This window comes from Colias eurytheme, chromosome 8 (assembly GCF_061535395.1).
Source record: "Colias eurytheme isolate Ceu_HAF_F1 chromosome 8, ilColEury1 Martin Lab GWU primary, whole genome shotgun sequence".
NCBI lineage: Eukaryota > Metazoa > Arthropoda > Insecta > Lepidoptera > Pieridae > Colias > Colias eurytheme.
This window is the reverse complement of record NC_142987.1, coordinates 4,357,442-4,377,306: the sequence shown is the minus strand read 5'-3', so window position 1 is coordinate 4,377,306 and position 19,865 is coordinate 4,357,442. Positions and strand designations below refer to the sequence as shown.

General features: G+C 33.2%; 1 protein-coding gene across 3 annotated transcripts; it reads left to right on the top strand.

The window, feature by feature from the left end:
* Nucleotides 1-9,485: 9,485 nt before the first annotated feature.
* On the top strand, nucleotides 9,486-19,441 carry Amun (protein amun). 3 transcript variants are annotated; one of them, XM_090104563.1, is made up of 7 exons: nucleotides 9,486-9,798; nucleotides 9,981-10,254; nucleotides 11,187-11,283; nucleotides 12,133-12,444; nucleotides 13,088-13,274; nucleotides 15,000-15,147; nucleotides 18,808-19,441. In XM_090104563.1, exons 2-7 carry the CDS (start codon nucleotides 10,106-10,108, stop codon nucleotides 18,902-18,904), a joined length of 990 nt encoding a protein of 329 aa, XP_089960689.1. In that variant the 5' UTR covers nucleotides 9,486-9,798; nucleotides 9,981-10,105; the 3' UTR covers nucleotides 18,905-19,441. The 3 variants fall into 3 exon arrangements, with proteins under 3 accessions (XP_089960689.1, XP_089960690.1, XP_089960688.1); XM_090104564.1 differs by lacking the exon at nucleotides 9,486-9,798 and having other exon boundaries at nucleotides 9,826-10,254; nucleotides 13,088-13,268; XM_090104562.1 differs by lacking the exon at nucleotides 9,486-9,798 and having other exon boundaries at nucleotides 9,831-10,254.
* Nucleotides 19,442-19,865: the final 424 nt, after the last annotated feature.

The window sequence follows — 19,865 nt, the reverse complement described above, 5'->3', positions numbered from 1 at the left end:
TGTTTTATTTTATACTAGCGGTCCGCCCCGGCTTCGCCCGTGGTACATATTTACGTTTTCTCTACATAAGAACTATCCTCGTACTTCAAGGAATATAATAGAAAAGAATTATCGAAATCGGTTCAGCCATTCACACGTGATGCCGTGACAACGCGAAACGGGTGCAGACCCGCCGCCTTTTTATAGCTCCCGCCGCGAAGCGCGTCGAACGCGGCAACTGATACACCAAAATAATCCTTATGGCATGATTCTGTATTCACGCGCGATGACTTATAGCGTATTTCATGTATAACTTTGGTGTTTCTACACCGATTTACATGATTCTTTTACTATAACCTGCCCAGGAGTATGAAGAATAATTGTGCCAAATTTAGTTAAAATCCGTCGGGTAGTTTTTGTTTCTATAACGAATATACAGACAGACAGACAGACAGACAGACAGACAGACAAAAATTTTACTGATTGCATTTTTGGCATCAGTAGCGATCCCTTATCACCCCTTCATAGTTTTTTTTTAAATATATTTCATGTACAGAATTGGCCTCTCTACAGATTTATTATAAGTATAGATAAATAGGTAACTACCTACTATACGGACTACCTAATGCTCATAGCATTGCTCATGAATCTTGAGAAATATACCTATTATTTGTAATATGTTATAACTTATAATAAGTATCTTGCTTATTCTATAAAATAACCTACCTATAGTTACTTAATTATTAACGAATAACCATTAATTGAATTACCAAGTAGGTACCTACCAGCCTAGATTTAATAACATTAGAAATGTATAACATTGTGAGTTGTGACCTGTAAATTCAACAAAAGCTGGTGTCTTGAACCTAAGTGAAATAAATTCATCATTGTAGTTAAATGGGTTGACTGATTAAACTTGTAAAATTTGACCTTTGTCAATACGTATACTGATGCAATTTTGAATTTACATACCTTCCTAGTTCCTACCACAGTTGACAGATATATATATGTACTACGTACATACAGTTAGGAAACTAAGCCCCTGCGATGAAATTATAAGGCAGTTCAATAAAGAAACGAATCTTCAATGGCGGCGCTTATCATTCCCTCTCGCTTACACACGGCCGTACGGCATGCAAAAAAAAATGGAAAAATAAAATCACTAAAATGTATTTGATTTTCCCTATAATAGTTTTTATCATAAATTTACAATGACAATTATGCATTTGCGGAAGTAAATAATGTTTAAGAAACAATCCGAATTTATACACCTTGGTAATTATACGTTTTTATCAGTGCTATATTTCGAAAGTTTGTTTTGTTATGGACGCCAAAGGCTTTTTAATGTACCTAAATTATTTATAACTAGTTAGCTTTCCACCCGCAGCTTCGCCCGCGCAGTCAAAGAAAAACCCGCATAGTTCCCGTTCCCGTGGGATTTCCGGGATAAAACCTATCCTATTTCCCGGGGTAAAAAGTACTCGTGTTTGTCGAGTCGAAATCCTTTATAAGTTGAAAACTCTATAACTCGAATTTTTGAACTACCGCACGAGCCGAGCGAGCGAAGCGAGCGAGTTGCAGCAGCGGCCGCGGCCGGTGTAAATATAGCGAGGAGCGAAGCGACGTGCGTGTTAGACTAACATAATATTTCTGTAATATTGTATATAGTAAATTATTTTTTGAAAAATAAGGCCATAAAGAAGTTTCACTTCTTACGTGTGTACTCTAGTACACGCACACATTTTCATTTTTTTAAATTTGCTTGGGTGGGTTGTTGCGCGAGGCCCCTGCAAGAGCGAGGCCCCGGGCGATTGCCCTGTTCGCCACCCCCTAAGGCCGCCGCTGCAAATTACAATGTAACGTTCTACTGGTTAAAATTTATTTAGAAATGTACCTACTAGTACTAGCACCCAGCTAACGCTACTATTGCCAAAATTTCTTGGCCAAAATTAACGGAATTGTCGATCCCCAGCTTCTCGAGTTTTACCTCTTTATAGCTACTATTGTTTTACGCTTAGCAAATAGCAACATACCTGATACCTATTTGGCCATTCATTTTTATTATTATCAATTGGCCTCAGACTAAAATAATGCTAAGTATTCTCTTTAGTCTGAGGCATTGATTATTAATTAATAATTATTGTATTAACTATTAACGTGTTATTACCACAACTAACAACTTTATATTACTAATATTTCTTAAAGTTATAGGTATTAGGGATAGGTAGGACCGCCGTCCTTGGTACAGTGGTTGACGCGTGAGCGTAGAACCGAGGGGTCCTGGGTTCGATTCCCGGTGGAGACGAAGAAAAAAAAATGTCTCGGTCTGGCAGGACACAGAAGGCTGATCACCTACTTGTCCCTAAAGAAAATCATCAAAAATCAGTGAAACAGATGTATGAATAATGCATCTGCCCCTTACCCCACTAGGGGACACGGGACTTCACTTATTAGGTATAAGTAGGTAGATATTTTTAAATAGGTATGTATTCGTCTCACAAACATTACAATAATTTACGTTATGTAGTATTATACAAATTAAACTATGTAATGAATAAGTACATATACATATATAAAGTTCTTGCCTCACAGTCAAGTTTCACAGTAAATCGTAAAACGCATAATAATGAGCTCTCCACAGACATGTATCGAGCTCTCTCTCCAAGCTCATTGTTAACACGAGTATGAATCACCGTAATATAAAATACAGCAATCATTTTAATCGTAGTCTGTCCTACTTGCGCCTATGCTATTAGAAAGAGAAGAACCCATTATATCCACGCCACAGAGTACCCGATGACGCATTGCATGCGGTTTTCTACACGTGTAAAAATGTAGTAAAGAAAATGTGAAAGGAATAAAAGAAGGCTTAATATAACAGTTATATATATATAGGCTTAATATAACAGTTATAACACGCATTTTAAATTATTTTAAATATTAATTATAAAACTATGTATAGTCTGTCCACTATAAGAATTGCTTTTTGACAGCTCGACGGGTGATACCAGAAGTGATGTTCAAAAGATTATCGATTGTGATACCATTTCAATTATAAATTAAAAATATTATCATAAATCGAATCAGGTACGTAAATAATAATTACAACGTAAACGTACTAGTTAATAAGATATGTAATAATAAGACCACATATCTATGCATTGTATGTTAAAACTAAACTAAACTAATATTTTATTATTTATTGGTTTCTATCTTACAATTTGGTTGTCTTTACGTTTAAATTATATAACATAATAGAAGAGTTATTCTGCATCGGATATATTTTACAGAGTATTTCTATCGATTATTATAATCTATCGACCCATCATTGAATAATTCTGTGTAGACATCACTAAGTGGGCGGGACCTGTCCATGAAGAACGATAATTATTTGTATGACATTTTAACATAGACAATACAATCCTTCATAGGCGTGAAGCTGTCAAAAAGCAAATAATATAATGGACAGAGTATAGGTTAATTGGAAGAGTCAATATTTCTATATCTTTCTATAGACAGTAACTGGTTATCAATATACCTACCTATGATAAGATAAACCACAATGTTATTGTTGGAGCGAGCGTCTATACAATTGCTTACGATACGAAACAAATAATGAAATATCTAACTAGTTAGGTACGTTTATCGTACTAAATATATTTACGGCTAAGCGCGATTCTCAGTATGACTATAGTATCGCACTATCGCTCGAACACGTTATGATTATCAAGAGTCAACTCACTGACCTTGGCGCAAAAAGCAGACCCAAGAAAGGATCTTCGCGGCGACTACCTAAGTTTGTTATATGAAAAACTTACACCTACCTTTACTACCTACCCGCGCATATTAGTCGGTGGTTCCACAGATTACTAAATAATTTTTGTAGTAGGTACACTAATACCTAATAAATTAATAATGAATATACCTACAAAATTTTAATTTGTAACCACTCACCGACTCTGAAATTACCTAACTATATCTTAATTTTTTTTTAAAGCGCTGTTAAAGCATTGATCATTATTGTTATGACTGATAAGCGTGCAAGTAGGTAATATTACTTGGCTTGTAGTTGGCTACTCGTCATATCATTATGGTTCGTAGATTATATATTAGTTCGTAGATTATATAGATTTTTAGGGTTCCAAAGCTCAAAACGAAAAACGGCACCCTTATAGGATAGGAATAGGTATAGTACCTATAGGATCACTTTGTTGTTCGCCTGTCTGTCTGTCTGTCAAGATGCTCTACTAAACGCGTGGAAGTATCATGCGTCAAATTTATAGATATGGAATACTGTATACTCAAGTCTACGGTCCCTTAAAGTTGTGAAAAAAATACCTATTATTAAAAGTAACCCTTGTTCTTTAGTTCTTTACATAAGCTAAGTTTATCTCTCCATCCATTTTTTATCCTGGATATTATTCAGCGGTTTGTCGTAAAAGCGTAACAGACAGATAGACAAGGGTAGAGAAGGGTCGCATCTTGGGCGAAATTTGAAAGGAGATATTTTCAAATGGCTAAGTCAAATGGACATAGAGGGGAACAATTAAGAAACTATAATTTCTGATAGAAAGTTCTATTTGAAAACGTGATTATAACATAACATAGAGAAGAACAAATAGCTATAGTTACACTACGTGAATACAAAACGCTTGTATTGTAATACTGTGATAAAAGCATATATGTACCTATCTATGATGCAGGCATATACATATATGTCGTGGCCATATCGTAGATTTGCTCATTTCATGATATGATCGATAATTTCGAGAAATGGTCGCACTTCATGAAATGATCGAATGTCTATTGGCCACATCATGATGTGGTTTGAGCAGATCACCTCCATTTACCTCAATACTTTACTGGAATGGTGCAAGAACAATAGAATGTTTCTCAACCTTGATAAATGTTTTAGTATATCTTTCACCAATAAAAGTAAAAATATTATCAATTTTCAATACAAATTAAATGACCATGTTTTAGAAAATAAATGCGTTGCTAAAGATTTAGGTATACTTTTTGACCAAAAACTTTCATTCCGTGACCACTATGACCAGATGATTGGAAAAGCGCTCCGTATATTGGGTTTTATTTCTAGATTTTCAAAGGAATTCCTCAGACCATCTACATTTCTTTACCTTTATAATACTCTGGTACGCACGAATCTGGAATATGGGTCAATCATTTGGTCACCTTACTACCAGATTCATAATGACCGTATCGAGAGAGTACAGAAAAAAGCACTTCGATTGGTAAACTACAGATTCAACGCAGGAGACAAAATATCCTATGAAGATAAATTGGAGATGTTTAATGTCACGAAACTTTCAACGCGCCGACAGTACCAGGATCTTTTATTTCTTCATCATATCATACACTTTCATATTGACTGTCCAACTCTGCTCTCACTTCTTAATTTTAACATAAAACCTAATCCCAGACACCCTTCTCTCTTCTGCATAAATGTTTTAAAAAATAATACTTCTTTCTATAATCCCATGGTCCGTATGTGTCGCTTGTATAATGATTTGACTTCGCGTAAGCCAAACACAGAACTTGACGTATTTGATCCAAAACTGGGTAAATTTAAAAATCAGGTCAAAACCGTGCTCAAGTCTAATCTACAAGTTCTATGATATTTTAATCTTTAACTTCCATAGTTCTGAGATACTTTAATGTTTATTGGACATAATTCATTATTATACTGTGATGAAATGTAATGAATTGTATCTTATGTGATTGAATGTAATGTAGGTATTTATTGATTTTACTGTATTTTATGTGATTTAATGTATTGTAGCTATATTGATATATTTATCTGTACTATAATTTAGATCCAATTTACTTTTTGACATGTATTTAAAAACAAAAAAATTACTTGATCTATGAATTGTTTGAATTGTTTGAATGAATTGTTGATAATTTAATCTTTGACTGCCATAGTTTCTAAGATACTTTACTAATTGTTAGACATAATTTATTGTTATACTGTGATGGAATGTAACGAATTGTATTTTATGTGATTGAATGTTATGTAGGTATTTATTGATTTAACTATATTTTAAGTGATTTAGTGTACTGTACTTAGCTATATTGATGTGATATTTATCTGTAGGTACTATGATTAATTAGATTCAACTTATTTTATGACATGTATTTTTGGAAATTATTTTACTTGATCTATGAATTGTGCTAATTAATGTAATTTTTAATAATTTTTTTTTCCCTCAACTATGCTGTGTGCATACAATTAATTGGTTGGCATTTCACCGCAACATGTAATTAAATTTGTGTTTATCGAGGCAAAATTGTCAGCTGTGGTGTGCACCTTATTAAATAAATAAATAAAAAATAAATAGATCAATGATAAGAAATCGTTTCTCGATATGGCCAACTAAACGCGCGGTTTTTTCATGAAATGATCAAAATTATTTGATCTTATCGTAAAATAGTTACATTAATTATTGGTAGAGGCGCTGCAAGGCGCAAGCTCTGTGTTTGTGTGATAAGATGGCGGCCGCTGGCGAAAATTTAATTATTTGCAGTTAAAAACTTCATAATTCGTTTAATAACAATATGAAGAAAGTTATAGCAAAGAATTTACGACGAAGAGGTTCGAGTACTATGGAAAATGTGGATATCTTATATGTATTGAAGAAAAAATGCGTCTTAAATAAAAGGATTTAAGACGCATTTTTTCTTTTAGGATATATATTTATATATCCTACTATATTATTCTGGCATTCGGCCGCTCCCGCGGCACTAACTTAAATGACAATAAACAAGTTCTTAGAATATTCTGAATTTTTTTAATATTTTATGGACTCTCTATATTTTATACGATCTGGCCAAATGTGGATGACCAAATCGTGAAACGTTGACGATTTAACGATCTGATCAAACTATATTGGCCATTTCATGAAATGCGACCATTTCGTGAAATGATCAATCATATCATGAAATGAGCAAATCTACGATATGGCCACAACATAATATATATCTGTCAGCAGTCAGCACTCAGCACTAAGATGTAAATAAATATAAAATAACTTTAGTAATTAATAAAGTTAGTTACCTCATTGTTTTTTAGATCTACCTATATTACCTAGTTATTGTAATCCAAAGGTAATAATATGGACTATGGTAATTTATGTATTAAATTATGGCACGAATATTATATTGTATTAGACCGTAATTAGTATGTATTATTTATTAATTATTATACATCCCGAAAATATCTTACTCCAATCTCCAAGCATTAGTTTCAAATTCCACTATAATGTTTGTGTGAATCGTCAACCGTTTGTAGTTTTTTTTGTGTCGAATTTGCGTCAGTTGATTCACCCCAGGCAAAACTGAGGGGAATAAGCGGGGAAGTCGAGCGTTGTTGTAACTTGTAGGTAACCGAGGTTCGAGTACTATGGAAAATGTGGATATCTTATATGTATTGAAGAAAAAATGCGTCTTAAATAAAAGGATTTAAGACGCATTTTTTCTTTTGTGTGAATCGTCAACCGTTTGTAGTTTTTTTTGTGTCGAATTTGCGTCAGTTGATTCACCCCAGGCAAAACTGAGGGGAATAAGCGGGGAAGTCGAGCGTTGTTGTAACTTGTAGGTAACCGTCTTAGTAGCTGTTGAAATAAGTAATTACTTTTTTTGTTTATATTTATTGTAGGTACCTGTAGTCACTATTTAAAGGAAAGAATACATAGGTACAACAATACTTCTATATTTAGCAATGGGTACAATATTCTTTTACCTATTCGTTATTTATTACAAGATATGTATTAAGTTTTATAGTTAGGTAATCTAAATTGCTTTAGTAGAGGAATTTCGTGAAGCGGTAAATTTGAGGAGATGCAGTAGATAGATACATTTTGTGATTAATGTTAATGACTATATTTTGTTTTATTCAGTCCTGAAAAGTAGAGTTCAGTCCCGAAAAGGTTCGATCGGTGTGAGGGCAAAAATCAGGGGCGTAGCTACCGCCGTATCTGCCGTATCAATTATACGGGGCCCCCAACGTGCGTAAGCAAAAATTACTAAAAACTTCCCAATTTTTTTTTCAGAAATGACAAAAGTAAAAAAAAACAATTTTCTGGCCTCCTCTGTGTAGATATATGTATATATATATTTAATTTGAATTGTTTGTAAAAATTTTGGAATGTGACAGATAGATAATTATGATGAATAAATATTTCTTTTAATTTTATGCAAAAATTTTTTTTTGTGAGAAATCTTTACCCTTCCTAAGGGCCCCCAAACAAATTTTTATACGGGGTCCCGCCAAGGCACGCTACGCTTCTGGCAAAAATACAGTCGAATACCATCGAATACAAAAGTTCTCCTTTTTTTGACGTCGCGGTCGGCTACTAAAACGACTTGACCCGTGACCCGTGATGTACCTAGTCATCTGTCAAATATGATTAGTAAAAATTATATGAATGAATATTTCTAAAATCTCTACGAAATGTCTTTGTAATGACGTCAACTTGGATCTATTTATTTATCGAGTAATTTTAATTTATAATATTTTATTTATTATTTTATTAGACAATTGTGGAATTCGCATAAATTACGTTTATCGAATTAACATGTACCTATGTGGGAATTAAAATTTCCGTAGTGTCTTGATTAAATTCTGATTCAATAAATACATATACATATATCTACATCATCATACACCATATTGTAATAATCCTGTCTTGTTAAATAAAGGAATTATTTTTGTTTACACGCTTTATATTAGCTTCACCTATATGTTTGTATGTTTGTAACCGACTTCTTTGGGCGCGATTTTGACCCACTTTAAACGACCAGATTTCGTTCAAACTTTGTAGATTTATTGAGGACCGATGACAATACACTAATTTAATAAAATTTTCTATTTTTTAGTTCGGTTTTCTATAAAAAGCGTGTTTTTTTAGTTTTATTAAACTATTATTATTTATTATGATATCTAACTATTAATAAGTTGTTATTTAATATTGAACTTTCGTAGGTAATATGTAAATTGATTGTTTAAAAATTTTCTATATTTCTATTTCTTTTTCTAAGTTGCATTGATAATTTTGCATTTTAGGTATACCTATTATGGTAAAACCGTAAAATCCTAAGAATTGATACAACGTTGCATGTGATTTTTGAGTACATCAAATCAAATATGTGCACTATCCACATCTCCTAGATCATACATATCCTGGATCCCAATTACAATAATTAAAGGAAATGAAATACCTAGGTATGTAATGTTACTGTGCAATGAGCAACTAAGCTAAGTACCGTACTGGTAGTGAAAATAGCGCTCAATGAATCAGACAAACCGTTAAACGTCTTTATGGCTTATTGATTCAAATAAAACTATAACACGAAAATTAAAACGAGGGAGTGGAGCACGTGCCGATCTATCAAAACAACAAAGCCGATTGGTGTGACGTTCCACCCCGGTGATATGTACGTCGTACTACCTAAATGCCTTATGTACACCGCTAGTTACTACTTCATGACTACTCCGAGCTCAGTGTGTACTGCAATGCAACGGAAAATATGCGTGTTTACCAAAGCCGTTTCGGTAGAACGGTGTCGTGTGTTGCGTCACGTTTAAGGAAATTGATAGTGCGCCGAGGTCGACGTGACTAACATAATTGCGATTTTACGACTAATGTTTATGTCAAAATCAATTTGTGTCAATATAAAACAGTGATATTTTGTGTTAAATAATGGAATTAATCCCGTGTTATCCCAATATTCCCTATGGAGGTCACACAGATGCGCGATGCCACGACTCGAAGCGTGTCCGATATAACCTTGCTATGTCGAGTGAGTATGTTTTTTGTTTCGATCACGTAGGCATGTTTCATAAATAAAGAATAATATTTAGTCATATATAAAAATTTATCGAATATTTATCTAGTTATTTTTGTAGCATTTTTAAATATTTGGTCAAAATAGGCCACAATAAATAAAATTATTTCAAGTAATATTATCGACGTCACGTCGAGGTTTAACAAGATGGCGGCGAGTGGGGAGAGGGCGCCCAGTTGGCCAGGTGCTGCCGCCGCGTCGAGTTCGGCGCTATAGCTAACTAAATAGGTACGCAGAGTGTTGTACATTTAGAACGTTCACAATGGCTACCGCGAAAGACACGTCTACTTTCTTTCTGGAGGCGGATGCAAAACAGTTTGACAGTGTTTTAAAGTTATATCCACAAGCAATTAAACTTAAAGCTGAACAGAAAACAAAGAAACCAGAGGAGCTGATAAAATTGGACAACTGGTAAGTGCGACGTCTTTCAAAGGAGAAAATGCGGCCGTGGCGTGTCAATGAACTTGTATTGTGTGTGTATCCGTGCAAACTGATTTGATAGCTACCTCCCTCGCGGACTGCATCTCTAGTCCGCGGACGGCTCATTAAAATCACTGCGTCACGTGGGATCGATGTCAAATAATTGACACTATCGTTTTTCCTGAAGCCAGTGTGGGGGAAAATATCGCCGCGCTTAGGCGTTATAAAATGGTGGCTGTCCTTTACGTATCATCGCTCATATATTGCATTTATAATGTACTTGTTTTACAGCGTTCGCTCGGTAATTCCATAGATCCTTGATTAAACATTACTCGTGTTATTTTATTTATTTTGTACCTACTTGGAACAAGTAGTAAGACAAAGCTTTGTTGAATAGAATTCACATCCGCTCAAAATGGTGACTTGCCATTTAGCTTTTATGTTGAACAAGGTTCAATAAGTACTCTCGACTATAACTTATAAATGCTTGAATCAATAGAACCATACACTTTTTAGCCAACGGAATTAAATACATACAATATAACCCCTCATATAATATGCAATATGTTGAAAATAAGTAATAATAACACCATTGTGCAATGTGCATAACATGTGGGTTTCATGTAGGTCATAAAAACTGGAATAACAATACAAGTTCAAACAAAGAATTTTCATTTTTTTTTTCTTTTAAATTATACCTACAACGGTTACAAGATTTAATTTTTATTTTATTTTATTAAAATTTCTGAATTCTCTGGTTTATTTTATAAGAATTTCATACAATTAATAATAATTTGAATACAATAAAAAATGTATATATTATTATGCTTACATAGTTTAGTATATGTTAAATAGATCTATACCTTTAAAAATAAATATTATAAATACCTATATTATTTGCTTAATTTTTTTGTTTGTTATAGGTACCAGAATGAATTACCAAAGAAGATCAAATCAAGGGGAAAGGATGCACATATGGTACACGAAGAGTTGGTACAGCTGATGAAATGGAAGCAAGCCGTAAGTAAATCTTTATTTGTCTAATTGTTTTGGTCCCATATAAATTATGACTTACATATATTTATCATACTATGTTCAAAATATGGCTATAGAATATAAATAATAAAATAATAAAAATTTCATTTATTTGCCTTCACAACTTAAAACTGAGGAGGGTTGGAACAAAAACCGATAAACGCCATGCTGTATTATTTTTTTTTTTTTTGTAATTTCGATGCTTTTGCATAATTTTACATGATAAGCTTATTGAATCTGTTCTAAAGCCGATGAATCTAGTAGAAAAAGCGCTTCAAGTTAAATGATCTATACAGATACCGATAAATCCACTGATGAGGTAAAAGAAAATTGATATCTTAACAGAAACCGATAAATCCTACAATAATTTGATAGATTTTTATAAGGTTGAGACAAAAACCGATATATCAATTTTTTATTTTTAATTATTTAATTCCTCATATACTTAGTTTTAACCAAAAATGTTAATGGTTTTTTCACATAGCGATAAATCCTTAGTTGATTTTTTCAAAAAACGATAAATCCGGATAGTCTAAGCAAAAACCGCTATATCCATTTTTTTTTTCGTTTATTACTTCACACACGAATCTGTTGTTTTGGCCACCAAACAATGTTGCTAGTGTTGATATATTAAGATTTTCTACTCTCTTTTACCTAAAAAAACAAAGAAATAAAACGTTTTTTCCGATTTGTCAAAAATCTTAGAAAGTGGATTTAGCGGTTTTTGTTCCGAAGCTCCTCAACTATTACGATAATAATACTTTGAACTGAACAACCATCCATATCATTTATTAACATGATAATTATAGCTCAACATTACAAATTTATTTCCAGAGAGGGAAATTCTACCCACAACTATCATACCTCATAAAAGTGAACACACCCAGAGCAGTGATGCAGGAGACGAAAAAAGCTTTCCGGAAATTGCCAAACATTGAGTCAGCGATGACAGCATTAAGTAATCTCAAGGGTGTGGGCACAGCAACAGCATCAGCTCTACTAGCTGCTGCGAGTCCCGATATAGCGCCGTTTATGGCCGATGAATGTATACAGGCCATCCCCGAAATGGAGGGGAGCGACTACACTGCCAAGGAATACCTCAATTTTGTTAAACATATTAGAAACGTCTGTGATAGGTTAAATAAGGTGAGTTTCAGTATTGTTTGTCAATGGAAATTTTTAACTTTAGAATCATAGTTATCTAACTTTTGTGTGGTTTCTTGTAAATGTTATTCATTACTTAACAATTTAAATAAATTCATTGTCCTTTGTTTATAATTGTCAATAGTGATGAATAATATTTTAATTGTTTCATAGAAATATACCCATTCCTATAAATTCAAGAACTACAAATGTTTAAAAAGAACAGATGTTGCTAAGGCAATTAATTTCACATTAATGATTCCAAGACAGCTGCTTCCCTTCTGTATGATTAAAAGTCTTTGTAGTGAACATGTATTAAAAGAGTCTGTACAAACATATATTAATAATTTTTCATGCATATTATTGAAGGCAAAAATGAAGGTAATATATTTAATAGAAATTTGTGTTTTAAATCAGTTTGTAATAATGGCATAGAATCAGGAACCGCTCTTTGAAAATGCACTTTATCATTCAACAATCATTAAAAAAGCTATATTAAAAGTGTCATTACTTTTTGCATGACATAAGATTTAACCATTAAAAATTTAAAACAATCAATTTTGGCTCCACATTCAAATCACTAGTAAATGTTTTTCATAAAATTCAATATGTACAACATTTTAATATAAATATTTATTTGTCCCAGGAACAAAACGGCTGTGGCAAGAAATGGTCACCACATATGGTAGAGCTGGCGTTATGGACACACAATATTGTATCAGATTTACAACCAGAGCTGTTAGGCAAGGAACCAAAATTAACCACACCAACTAATGGTGGCTCACCACTGCCCAGTGACGAAAGCAATTTAGAACCACCCACAAATGGTAATGGTTAGTATTATTGTTAGTAATATGTATGTATTATTGTTAAGGGGGCGCATAAAGCAAAATAACCAATCTTCTATTAGATGATACGTGTAATATGCAAGACCAAATCAAAAAAAATAAAATATATATCAAACTAGATGATATGTTCAACGATTCTGTTTAATCAAAAACATAAAATATTAAAATTTACTCGATAAAAAAAAATCACCAAGTTAGCTCTAATTTTCACACTTTTACGTTTTCTACTTGACATGGTAATACTTATTATGATTTTTTTTTCATAAACAATTATATTTAAACATTTGCAAGATATTTGTCAGAGCATTTTGTGAAATTACTTTTAGTTTTGGTTTTATCTGCGATAAACCACTTTTGGCGCTCTTTTTTTCTCGAGATAAACGTTTGATTTTGTCACGATAAAAGTATTACCATGTCAAGTAGAAAACGTAAAAGTGTGAAAATTAGAGCTAACTTGGTGATTTTTTTTTATCGAGTAAATTTTAATATTTTATGTTTTTGATTAAACAGAATCGTTGAACATATCATCTAGTTTGATATATATTTTATTTTTTAGATTTGGTCTTGCATATTACACGTATCATCTAATAGAAGATTGGTTATTTTGCTTTATGCGCTCCCTTAATGTTTAAATGATTATTTTCAAAAGGCTTGCTCAGGATATTCATTTCAAGGAATATAATAATAAAGATATAACATCTGTATGATCTACATCAGTTTAAAATAACATTTAAAACTAAATTAGAACATTAGTGTAGTTAAAACATAAGAAAATGTCTGTCTTTATTTAATTTTATTTTGTGACCTCATGTGATACACTTATAATAGAGGTTTGTTTTAAAAAAGTGACTTATTATCTTCAATATGATATGTATTTTACAATGCAATCACTATAATGGTTGTTACCAACCAACACATGGTTTTAAAAGTTTTCTAATTTATGTAAAACATCCAACATTTCTGTCATAATGATTAATGTTTAAAAGTAATTATTAAATCACTTTATATGGCTATAAACATATTGCCAATTAAACCCTCAACAGGTCTGGCCTTTAACATTTTACACAATACTGCAAACAAAGCAATTAATCAACCTACATTTACATATTTGTTTCTGCTAGATGAAGAAACCTGAAAGTTGCATATCTTTTATTAGACATTTGACTCTCACGCACATTCAACTTTATTAGCCACACTACAAGTTGATAGTATTCATTAAGAAGACATCTTTATCATTATAAAGTATAAACACTATCAACACATTTGAAGAGATAAAAAAAAGAGTAGTGTTATCTAGCTAAGTCTTTTTTAGAAATTGTCAAAAAACGTTGTTCTAGCCTGGTAGTAAATAGGGCTAAAGAACAATAAAATAGCAAAATATTCGAGTAAAATTATCAAGCAATTATTTGTTGAATTTATTTTTTTGGTTTTATGGCATTCAAATGCTTTATAAATATAAATTTATAAAGAATAGAAAAAATAGAAAAAATTCGATCACGAGGCGGGTCACGAGTGGCTGAGTTGGTCAGGCATCCGCCCCGGAATGGTGCGAAAGGATGCGGGTTCGAGTCCCGCCTCGTGATCGAATTTTTTCTATTTTTTATAAATTTATAAGCAATTATTTTTTAAATTGTATGAAAACGCCGAGCTTAGCCTAGTCATCAAGGTACAACTAAGTGGTTAAACCTAACAAATGTCCGCAACTTGCAGGCAAACTATCATCAGAGTGCGCGGAAGACATGACATCTTGCACGGAGGACTCTATGGACGCGAAGGGCGCGTCCCCCTCCGACCCCGCGACCCCCGCCTCTCCCTCCGACAACTCCGACTCTGCGCTCAGCACGCCGCGCGCTAAAAGGTTTGTTTTTTTTTTTAATTGTAATATCTTCGTTTTCATCATCTTGAGTTTTTTTTTTATTTTATCCCCAGCATGATATTAGGTGTTATCATCGTCATCTTGAGCTTTCTAGTATTTTTTTTTTATTGAAGTGAAAACTTCTTTAGCGGCGTTGAGCACTTTTTCTGTAATGGGTATAAAATCTTAAACTCGCGTCAGGACACGTGACCTGGTCGAAAAAGCGTAAGACGGATGGAGAGTAGACAGCTATCCCCTCTCTACTACGCGCCTTTACACTTCTGCGGCACTCCCGGAGTGCAACCCGTCTTTTTTTTTTATTTTATCCCCAGCATGATATTATAAAGGTGTTCTCATCGTCATCTTGAGCTATCTAGTTTTGTTATTTTATCCTCAGAATGAGATATGGCTTTCCTTATGAAGCATGTCTGTTTTTTCTTCTCTTTTTCCATGTTAATTTTATTACTGGAGTTTGTATGTGATAGGGATTATCTAATGGACTCCTCTAAGTAATCAATCAATACATATAATAAAATTCTAGAAAAGTGGTGTCTGTACAATGAAAATATGTAAAAAAAAATTAACAGGGGTTATTACTAAATCGATCCCAAACCCAAAACTGTCGTTAAAATTTTTTTTGTCTGTTTGTCCGTTTGTCTGTTTGTCTGTATGTTTGAACACGCTAATCTCAGAAACGGCTTATCCGATTTAAATGCGGTTTTCATTAATATATTGTGGTAATCTTCATTTAACATTTAGTGTTTATTTCATGTCAATCGGTTTATAAATAAAAAAGTTATGACCATTTAAGTATTCACGGCGAACATTTGCTAAGGCATTCTATGGTACACTATTATACAGTGTACGTTAAAACGTAAGTTATCTGTTATACGCTACAGTTATTTCTATAAAATGTCCAGGTGATCATATCGAAATTCCCCAAGGGTGGGGTGGGGGTGGGGGGTAAGCTGATGTAGTAGGGGGGGAGGGGTCAAATTAAAATTATGCTTATTTTTAGGTATTTTATACATAAAATGTCCTTCAAATTATGTCGTATTATAATATTTTTAACCCCCGACGCAAAAAGATGGGTGATAAGTGTTTGACCGCTATGTGTGTCTGTGTGTGTATCTGTTTGTGCCACCGTAGCTCACTAGCAGGTAATTAGATGCGGTTTTTTTGTTAGGCAGCATATTTTCTGATGCTGGTTCTTAGATAAACTATATCAAAATAGGTTAATCCATTTATTATACCTAGGTATACATATAGAGGTAAAAGTAGGAATGAAAATAACTAAAGTTATCGAATATACTTTAGTGATATATTAAATGAAAGTGAACGACCTATCAGTAACAATAAGTCAAATTTTATCAAAATCGGTTCATCCATTTATTTGATATACGATATAAAAGTTTTAGGTAATAAAAAAATGTATTTTGACTCAAGTGACATATGAAATGAAAGTGCATGACGTGTAAAGTATAATTGGACATATTTTATCAAAATCGGTTCATCCATTTACTATACCTATATATGGGTAAAAGTTGGAATGAAAGAAACGATTGTTGTCAAGTATACCTAAGTGACATATCAAATGAAAGTGCATAACGGGTGAAGTACAGTTATAGTTCTATTTTTATCCAATTCGGTTTTTCCATTTATTAGATTACAGCACAGATTACAGCGGTAAAAGTGGGAATGAACAATAATCGAATGTGGTCAAATAATATCTCAAGCGGCATATCAAAATATCAAAGAGCAACGTGTGAATTACAATTAGTAATGTTTTATCGAAATCGGTTCATCCGTATATTACACTTTAGGGGTGATAGTGGTTAGGTAAATAAACCAAATGGAGCATCAAACGACAGGATATGTCGTGTACATATAGGTACAATTAGATAATATGGTTTACATCAAAATCGGTTCTGCCATTTACTAGGGATGGAAAGGTTGAGTCTGTGAAAGAAGAGGGGGATATGGGAGCGAGAGGATAGCCACACCCTGGAAATTTTGAATTCTACTAAAAGCCACATAGGCCTGGTGCGGCGCAATTTTTTTCTTAAATATACCACTTCTTTTGCCACTGTGGTGGTCCATTACAATTTGTGCACGGTTACGGCCCGACTTAAAAGATGTCAAGGAGCAACAAACTTATAGATATCAATATGATGTAGGAATGTAGGAACCCAACGCAATGAAGGAAAAGGAATAAATAATTTTACAAACTTCCCGACGATCTTTAAAATTATGATAATATGATAATGATGGTATGGCAGCCCCGACGACTTTGTTTTTTTTATTTTTATAAATATTTAAAATGGTATTTATTTTTAAAGATCTTCGGGAAGTTTGTGAAATTATTTATTCCTTTTTCTATGCACTTTTCTTCATTGCGTTGGGTTTTTTTTTATTTAATTTTTATTGCACAGTCTAAACGGTTTAATTACTACAGGCGCGAGACAGGAAAGATGAGCGCTGAGACAAACCTCAAAACGCAAAGGAATAGAAGGAATCCGCTACGATACTAATTGTCATAAGCGTATGATGTGTTTTGCACAATTTTATTAAATTGCGACTGGATGAAAATTTTGTTCGTGATCGTCGTCGTCGTTGGTAGGGTGAACAAATCTTTAGTAAAACATCATCAGTACGCTTATGTCAATTAGTATCATAGCGGATTCTATTCCTTTGCGTTTTGACGTTTGTCACGGCACTCATTTGCTGCACAATATATTGTCAAAAACATCCATATAAGGAAGGAAGGAAAATAAATTTGCTCCTTTCCCTCCTGGTGCCTAAAAAATAATATGACATAATTTAAAATAAATTTTACGTAGAAAATTAATTAGTTAGGCATTTATCTTTTTAGCTCAGTTTAGTAATAAATTTTACTAAAAGTTTTTTTAATGATTTATGGTAGTACGTGTTTATTCAATAAAAGTTAAGTAGTAACTACTATGCAGTCACTATTCCACGCGGACGAAGTCGCGGGCACAGCTAGTTTTTCAATATGTAAGTGTAAAGGTTTTTGGTAGGTTTTAATAAATTCCTCATATTTTATGCTAGCAATCATTAAATTTAATATACATGTGCTTAATAAGTTTTGGGTTGTTAACATGGCACATGTTTTTAATCACTTTAATTTGTACAACTACAAATTTGATAAAAAACTAATTATTTAACCACAATTGTTACGTCCTTGGTAGTTTCCCATGCCATTATCATGCTTTGGATAGATATAGTGTTGTAACTGTTATGCCAAGCTTATGAGTTATTTATTATTAAATTCATTGAGAATTACTATGTTATATTTAATCTATATCCAATGTCCCGTATTTGTTTTATGCTCAATGGTACTTACAGGCATACACTAATTACATAGAAGTCCCTATATGTTTAGTACATGTTATAGGGACTTCATTATCTTTTAAGAATTAATACTACAAACGCTGAGTTTTATTTACTATGAGATTAATCAGCAATGTCTTAGCAAATGTCAGATCATTCACACATACTTGCCACCTTGAGATATAATTGAAAAAAATATTTTCTTTTATGTCGAACCAAATAATAATACTTGCCACAGCAAGAATTTTTTTTAATTATTGTAAATAATGTTTTGTATTCTGATGCCTCTAATAAAAATATATTGTTGCACAGACAAATAGAAGAAGCGAGTTCAGCAGAAGAGAGCTCGCTGGGCGACGCGTCGGAGGCGCCGCCCGTGGCCAAGAAGCTGCGCGAGGCCACGCACTGACAGCGCCCCCACCGACCCCGCGCGCCTATATAAATAGCTTACTAGACTTAAAAACATTGTACCTAGGTAATTTATTTTTCAATTCCGTTTAATTTTAACTTAGCTTAAGTTTTACCGGTCGATTTTTGTAAGTTTTATAGGGTATTAATTAATTGATTAATTGGACGGTCGATCGCGATCGATGATTATTATTATTATTGTAATTTAATCGTTTTGACGGATGCGTTTGGACTTCGGGCGCTCGATTGTACAGCGGTGGTGAGCGGCTCGCGGCCTTAGTTTCGTTTGATGATTTTCGAGTTAGCATTCGTGACATTCCAATAATTGTAACGATAGGCGGCGAAGGGTCGGGGAGGCGAGGGGAAGCCGCGACAGGACCAGATGCCTTGACGACACTCACTCCATTGCCTTATGATACAGTCTGCCCGCAGAGTTTATATGCAACAAGATAATACAAAGGACGTGTTACCCGGGCGCCGGGCACACGGGCCCACAATGTAGTTTTTATTGAACAAATATAAGATATTAATTTTATAATGTCGCATTTTTATTGATTTACCTTGTTCTCAAACATACATTCAATATTGATCTATTATGTTTCTTGGAATTGTAGTTAACATAACTATTACTTCAAACTGTAATTCAATGTTTACGATAACATTGTAATAATAAAGACATAATTTTTAATATGTTTGCTACCTAACTGGTTTAAGTAATTATACACTTGAACTATACAACCATTTGAATTAATCCATACATATAAAGGGAAGTAAGCATTGAAGAGATTATCTACACTTTATGGCTTCCGACTCGTAGACGTAGAAATAGAGGAATTGGATTACTTTTTTATGACACAACAAATTGTTTAGCATCTACATTGTAGAAATCACATGCTTTTCAATAGTGAGCACAAGTACTGTAAGTTGTAAATTGTAAAAATATTTCTGCTTCAATAGGTTGT

Excerpts from the sequence above, each read along its gene's own strand:
- Amun (XM_090104563.1), top strand. The coding sequence starts at position 10,106 with ATGGCTACCGCGAAAGACACGTCTACTTTCTTTCTGGAGGCGGATGCA. Across the intron at positions 10,255-11,186 it reads CTGATAAAATTGGACAACTG|GTACCAGAATGAATTACCAA; the intron begins GTAAGTGCGACG and ends TGTTTGTTATAG. Across the intron at positions 11,284-12,132 it reads TGATGAAATGGAAGCAAGCC|AGAGGGAAATTCTACCCACA; the intron begins GTAAGTAAATCT and ends ATTTATTTCCAG.